We start from the raw sequence: 7,906 nt of genomic DNA on the forward strand, positions 1-7,906 counted from the left end.
AAAAAATTATAATGGGGATGGTTTTAGAAAAACATGGGAATGCTTGTATGAACTGATACAGAGTGAAGTGAGCAGAACCATGAGGGAAATTTATACAATAACAAGAATGTGAAAAAGAATAACATTGAAAGACATAGAATATCTGATCAATGCAGTGATCAACTGTGATTCCAGAGGATGAATGATAAAGTATACTACCTATCTCCTGTCATAAAGTGAGGGATTTAATATATAGAATAAGACATACATTTTTTGGACATGGATAATATGATATTTTGTTTTGCTTGACTCTGCATATTTGTTACATGGGTTTTGTTTTTCTTTTTTCAGTGGAGGGGAATAAATGTTAATGGAAAAAATAAATTTTAATTCACAAAGTAAAAAAGGCTTAAAAAAGCATTTACTAAACATTTACTATGTACCATGCACTACACTAATGTGAAGGACACATAGAAAAATCAAGTCTCTATTCTCAAACCACTTGTACACTTACTGGGGGAAACAACACATAAAACAAAGTTCAGTTACATGGGGAATGGAAAGTGCTAGAAATCCTAAGAATGTAGCAATGGAGTAGGTGCATGATAAGGCCTTAGATTAAATAAGTCGATCAAATAACAGTATTAGGGCTTTGCAAGGCCTAGCAGCAGGTAGATGGTAGAGTCTAGAGGGACTTAAGATGTAGTGGCAGAACAGATATTTCTCTATCTCACCAGAAGGAATAAAATTGATGACTCCCATTTCATCCAAGCTGTGGAAATAGTCACACAATTTGGATGTTTTTTGAATGGCGGTGACTATTGAATGGGGAAGGCAAAGACTCAAGAAATTCTCCAGTTGTTCTAGAACGACCTGGGGCAAGACCAGTGAGGGGAGAGGGGACCCTTGGTAGTAGTAGGTCTTATCCCCCAGCTATTCTGATATATTCAACACGGGAGAAGTAAGATTAGACAAAAATATGAAAAATATTTTGATTACTGTTTCTTCTTCTAAATATTCACTAACCATTTCTTTAGTAATATATTCTAGAATGTAGAAGGTAGTAGAAATAACATCAAGCTCATTAGCTGAAAATCTATACATTCCATTATCTTCCTTGAAAATCAGGACATTTTCCTACTTTCAGTAATGCAGCCCCTCTCCCATTCTCCCAAAGCTTCAAAGATTGATAACTAATAGCAACGATAGTATCTCAGTAGTCACATTCACCAGTTCTTTCAGCATCATGGAATGTAATCTGTCTGGACCTGGTGACTTGAATATGTCTAGAGCACACAGTTCCCTTACTATTGCATTGTAAACTTGGGATTTTGGCTCTCTGTTAGCTACTTTTCTTCCACTCTTTTAGTTCAAAGGTTGTTCTCCTTGGTCAAAAGGAAAAAGAAGCAAAATTAAGTGTTGAGTGGTTTTACCTTCTCTTCATTCTGCAGCTTGGTGGATGGCTGATGCTGTAGTATCACTAGGCTTAATCAAGACTGTGCTTTCATGAACAACTAATAGGTAATAAATGCAATACTTTTCTAAAAAATATTTTGCTAAGTCTGTATACAGTTGGTAAAGTACACACACATCCCTCTATAAATATTAGTTATTCTTTATGTACACACATACAATCAGAGGAACTTTTACATTTAGATTAAGAAGAGACCTAGAAGGTTACTTAGTCTAATACCCTCATCTTACAGAAATGGTTACTGAGGTCTAAGGAGATTAAGGGCTTTTCCCAGACTCCATAGGTAGGTAAATGGCAGAAATGGGATTAGAATCCAGTTCCTCTGACTCCAAATTCAGTACTCTCTGGCATGTATCCTACTAAACTACCCTGTCTGCTATCTGAGGATCAGCCTAGAATTCTAGGTTGGTTACCAGTTGGTAGATTTTTCAGCTATAGAATTTCATGAAGCATTGAGGCTATTGGTAGATAAAGTAACATTACTAATATATATACTGTATATATAAGCACTTATCTGTATATTTGAAGGAATATAGCTTATACTTTCACTCACCTTGAAGAAAAATGTCATTTATTATTTTTTCTTGCTGCTTTAAGAAAAATCTAGTTTGGTCAAAGCCAAGAGTGGCAAATTTCCAGTTTGATATAGGAAGACTATCATGGCAAGCAAGCTCTTTCAATAAAGGAGTAGCTACTGCTTCTAAGAGACTATATGCCTGGCACTGGCTATCTGGCAAAAAACAAAAATGCCAAAGTCAAGGTTAGTACTTGTTAGACAGATACTATTCTCTTGTTGATCAATTTAAAAAACTACATTACTTTTCAAAAAACCCATTGTGATACTATCAATATTCTTGTCCTTAAACCCTTAATTTTCTCTAGGCAAGGGGCCATGAGAGGCTTCTTTTATGAGAAGCATATTTTCTATAATTCAGGATTATGAAGGGAAAAGCCCTGTAATCTAAATAGTTATAGACAGGCTTACAAAAGAGCAATTATAATTTTCTTAGAATGTATTTACTAATTATCTAATTCCACATAGTACTGTGCAAGATTATTATGTAGTCCTATTATCTGCCCTCTGCTATATATTTAAAATCTAAGACAGATACTTTCACATGGACAATAGAATAATAATCTTAATCTGATATGTGAACCAATAATAAGTTATTTTGACCAAACACAAATTAAGGGTAAAAGATAAGATAGAACAGCCATGGAAACTTCATTTCCAAAATTAGCAGAGGAAACTAATGGTTTTATTTCCTCAGACAAATGTAGGAATTTATTTAAATGATAGGAGAGAGATGAGTTGGTGGAATGGGGAGATGAAAGGCATTCCAGGCATAAAGTACAATTGGAGAGAGCTTGAAGGTGCTAATAGTGAACAGATGAAGAGACTCTGACTGGGTAGGGCTGAACCAAATGGAGAAAAGTGATGGACATGATAAATAAAGGTAGTCTTGGCCATCCTAGTGAAGTACTTTAAAGTTAAATAAACTTTAAAATTTATGACACACCAGTTGCTTGAATTTCCATGACATTATTAATCTCCTTTTCTTGATTTTTGTCAGGGGACAGCTCTCTACAAACAGTAGGATTCTCTTCTTCAAGAGTTAGAGTATATACTTCTTTGCTTTGCATTCTGGATTCTAAAACACAGTAAATTTTTATGTTGTTCAGGAAAAACTCAGGTCATATATAAATCATTTAAATAAACAATACTTTTTAATCAAAAGATTATAACCCTCCCAAGATCATTTAAAATTCATGAAAATTAAATTTAACTTAATGAGTATTTCTTGAGCAGTAATGAAGTAAAACTCAGATGTTTCATTATGGAGTGGGGGTAGCCAGTTCTCAAGAGCTAGGGCAGCAAAGCTCAAGCTCTGATAGGTTCCACCATGCGGGAAATACTTTTAGCAACAGCCTACGTGATTGTGATAGATTGTGTTCGCTTTCTGAAGTCCAGTCTAGCTAAGTAGGGAGAGGCTTATCACTAGCAGGCTGGACAACTAGTGAAGAATTCTTTGCTCCTAGAGAAGGGGAGGGAACTTATTATGTGCCAATCACCGTGCTAAACACTTTACAAATATTCTCATTTGTTCCTCACAAAAACCTTGGAAGGTAGGAGTTATTATTATCCTCATTTTACAGTTCGAGGGAACTGAGGCAAACAGAGGTCAAGTGACTTGTTCAGGGTCACATAGCTAGTAAATATCTAAGGCCAGATTTGAACTTAGGTCATCCTGACTCCAGGCCCAGTCCTCTAGACACCATCCTCTTCACGGCAACCCATGAAACAAAGAAAAAGATAAAATAGTTTTCAGCCTAAATAGTTCCTATTTACTTTTGTGGTGATGGTAAACAAAATGACAGGGAGAGGGCAGAGTGTGTTAAGACTATATAAGTACCCATTTTTTAGACTATATAAATACTAACTGCTCTAAATGTGAGCTCTTTGTTCAATGAATGGATATATTACTAGAGGGAGTGAATAATATGTATAATGATTTTCTCATTATAAATTAGAGGACAAAATGAATTTATAGCTAAATAGGAAGAATTAGTAGAGTCAAGTCATATAGAATAAAAGTGCATGGATGATGGATTATGTTGTTCCTTGATGAAGGAAAGTGAACAAACTAACAAGATCACAGACACATTTAAATGTAGTGGAAAAAGTACTGACTGCCCTGGGTACCAGAACATCTGACTTCTAGCTCTAGCTGTGGAAATAACTAGCTATGGGATATTAAGCAACAAATCTCTGTGAGCCTCGGTTTCTTCATCTTTGAGATAGGAAATGGAACTGAATGATCTCTAAGATTCATTATATTTCTATAATAGGGAGGCAGCATCATACAGTGGAAAGAATTTTGAGTCTGGAAGCAGAAGAGCTGGGTTCAAATCTTGTCTCTGATATTTAATATTTATATGACCCTGCACAAGTCATTTAAGCTCTCCTGGGCATCTATTTACTCATCGATTGTCAAGGAAGAGAGTTGGACTAGATGGCCTCTATTGTCTCTTTTAGATCTATAATCCATATTTTACCTACAGGGGAAACTGAAAAGAAATATGACACATTGTATTACTGTAATATGGCCCTGAAATTTAGGTAATGTAAAATTAATTTTTGGCAGAGTTGAAATAAAAACATTTTTGGCTAAAAGTATTCCATTTAACAGTATTTGTCATTTTGAAAGCATATTCACTAGTAATGAAATATTTAATTAAAAATAGAACTATAGGGGCGGCCAGGTAGCACAGCGAGTAAGAGCACAAGCTCCAGTGTTGGGATGACCTGGAGATCGAATCCCAGGCTCAGACACTTAGCACCCACCCAGAAACACCTGGCCGTGTAACCTTGAACAAGTTACTTAACCCCAGTTGCTTAGGGGCGGCCAGGTGGCTCAGTGAGTAAGAGCACTGGCTCCAGTGTCAGGATGACCTGGGGATCAAATCTGGGCTAAGATACTCAGCACCACACCCAGAAATAACTGGCTGTGTAACCTTGAGCAAGTTACTTAACTCTGATTGCTTTAAAAAAAAAAAATAGAACTATGTAACTTATCCTATAATGAATATTTCATTTTTATGTATGTATATTCTCAAAAACAAATTTTATAAAATTTATTTTGGGGTATATAATTACCATTTTCCATAAAAGTCATTATCCCAATGACATTTATAGGAAAATTGGCTAGATCTAAAATAACTTTTATAGGTGCAATTCCTCTTAAGATCACTAGATGGTAATATAATCTCTAAACAGCAATGTTCCATTTTAAGTTTAGAAAGATATTTTCATCTTTAGAAATTTTGATTTATACAGCTTTTGTATATACATACGTATATATCCTTCTGTTTGCCATTTTAAACCCCCTCATAACCTGTCTCCAACCTACTTTTCTAGCTTTACATTATTCATCTCCATCCACACTGTGGTCTAGCCAGTTACTTTACTGTTTCTCACACAAAGTACTTCATCTTTCATCTCCATGCCTTTGCACAGGCTGTTCCTGATGCCTAAAACTTAGTTCTTCTTAATCTTTGTCTCTGAGAAGCCTTAGTTTCTTCAAGACTTTGCTTAAGTGCCACTTTCTACACTGGGGCTTTCCTGACAGCCCCAGATGCTGCTAGCACCAAATCACCTTGTATCTATGAATATAGGGACATGCTGTATTCCTTGGCTGAATTGTAAACTCCTTAGGGACAGGGACTGCTTTCACTTCTGTCTTCATCTTTAACTGCTCAGCACAATGCCTGGCACTGAATATGTGTTTAATAAACACTTGTTTATTTATTGCTAGCAATAATAAACATAATGATAACAAGTAAAAAAAGGCTCTCAGTTTATTACGTCAGTTATGATCTTAAAGTGTTAACCTTAGCATTTTCTATAAACTCTTAGTAGTTGAGATATTTTATTGTCAATGTATTCCTACTAACACTTTGTTAACTTTTATTCTGACAGTTCTACATTCATTTGTGCTATTCTAAATCCAGAGTTAGCAATCCCTAATATCTCTGCCAGGAAGTGATCTGTCTGTCTTTGGGTGATATTCACTTTTTTTACTCACACATACCACTGTGTCATTATTCTTGCTATTTTTCTCTTATCTTATTGTTTTTCCTCATTGTCTGCTCCCTGAGTATTCAGGAAGTATTCAATAAATATATTCTGAATTGAATAAATCCATACTGTTAGAGTTGAGATATAACATGAGACTATGATTATTAATTTCCCCTAGAATACATCCTGTTTATCAGTACTGAACCAATGCTAGGTGACATAATTCAACATCTATTGAGTACTTATTATATTTAGGGCATTGTGAGACAAAGCAAGGAGTAGGAATGTCCAAAGTAGTTCTTTGGCCTAGAGTGTTGTTTAATAGCTAATTGGTTTTATTTTATTTTTAAAGATGTAGAACTTTAAAGTTTGCAAAGCACTTTGTGTTTATATATGTATAAATTATATATATATGCATATGTTCCCATTCATGTGTTTCTTATTAATAATCAGGCAATAGATACAGCTCTTAGCAAAGGCATAGTCAGAATAGTTGCTACAAAACACTCTAGTCTATTGCCTAAAAATGAAGTTCAAACCTATCTACCCTGGCAACCTTATCTCTTACTATTCCTCTTCACACAGAGTTGTTGTGATGATCAAATTTATATGTGTGTATATATGTGGTATGTGTATATATGTATATACACATATATATGTGTATATATATGCATGTGTGTATATATTTACACACATCTATCTACCTATCTATCTGTCTGTCTGTCTGTCTAACAAAACAAAAAAGACCTTAGCTTAAAAAGGCCAAGGTTTCCATTGCATCCTGGACCATCTCCAGTTATCCTGATCTATATCTGGTCACTGGATCGAGATAACTCTGGAGGAGAGAGTGAGTCTGGTGACTTTGCACAACTGGCCCTCACTTAAATCCAATTCAATTACAAGTCATGTCATCATCTTTCTGATGACATGGTCCTCTTTGAGAATGAAGGAAAAACCACACACAACCACACAGCTCCAGCTACAAACACAAGAAGTTTTAAAATGTGCATGGTATGAAAAAATGTTATATATATATATATATATATATATATATATATACATATATATATGAGTTTTTCTTTACATATGTATACACCATCAGTTACACCTTCAAACATGTAAATATGTATTAAAATAATACCACAAAGTAGTTCCTTTCCTCTCTAGAATCTCACTGAATTATATGACTTCCTCCCATTTTATGATACTATGAGTTCTCTTATTAGGTTCTTGAAAATATCATTTTGGAATGAGGAAAAATAATAGTGTGGGGCTTTAAAAGACTCCTTTACCTTTTTTTTGGCTATCATCCATAACTTGAGCTTCTGACAGGATGGTCATATGTTTATTTCTCAGAATGATAAAGTTGTTCAAAGGATCCAAATCATCCTCATATTTTCTACCAGATTCAAAAGATGCATTATGACTTATTGATGAAGCGTATGATTCAACAGCTAATGCTTTATAGTCTAGTGATTCATAAGTATCTTTCTTTTCCCCCTCTTTGATTATTATAGAAACTAGTTCTTCTGGTTCACTCTTTGTCTTATCTTCTCTTGTTGGTTTTTTAACAGGAAAACAGGTACGTGGCATACTTTGTGAAGGACTCTTTTGAACAAGTGAGAAATCATCGTTTATAGGTTTCTCTGTAGAAGCCATACAAGGAGGAGAGGTTTTGAGTCTAACAACAGTGTTATTTTCTTGTCCTTGTTCAAGATGCCCTGAAAATAAAAAAAAAAAAGACCAATTATATATTTAACATGCTTTCTGTAACTAAATATCCTAATAAGCATAATTTACTGTGATAGTTTAACCAGTATAGTTTGACTATAACGTATGGCAATTTTATCTACTTTCAGCTTTGAAACCTTAAA

At 34.6% G+C, this 7,906-nt stretch overlaps 1 protein-coding gene across 1 annotated transcript in view; it reads right to left on the bottom strand.

Annotated features, from left to right (window-relative positions):
* The window catches only part of SHOC1 (shortage in chiasmata 1), a 142,630-nt gene that overhangs the window by 64,733 nt on the left and 69,991 nt on the right, over positions 1 to 7,906 (bottom strand). The window contains exons 11-13 of the mRNA XM_069085313.1: positions 7,325 to 7,753; positions 2,974 to 3,105; positions 2,007 to 2,183 (exon numbers count right to left, since the gene is read on the bottom strand). Of these exons, the coding sequence (XP_068941414.1) occupies positions 2,007 to 2,183; positions 2,974 to 3,105; positions 7,325 to 7,753 (738 nt within the window). The remainder of the gene's footprint in view (positions 1 to 2,006; positions 2,184 to 2,973; positions 3,106 to 7,324; positions 7,754 to 7,906) is intronic.

Source organism: Petaurus breviceps, unplaced genomic scaffold (assembly GCF_028583685.1).
Source record: "Petaurus breviceps papuanus isolate PSGF00001 unplaced genomic scaffold, PetGlider_PUasm1.0 175, whole genome shotgun sequence".
NCBI classification, from domain to species: Eukaryota; Metazoa; Chordata; class Mammalia; order Diprotodontia; family Petauridae; genus Petaurus; species Petaurus breviceps.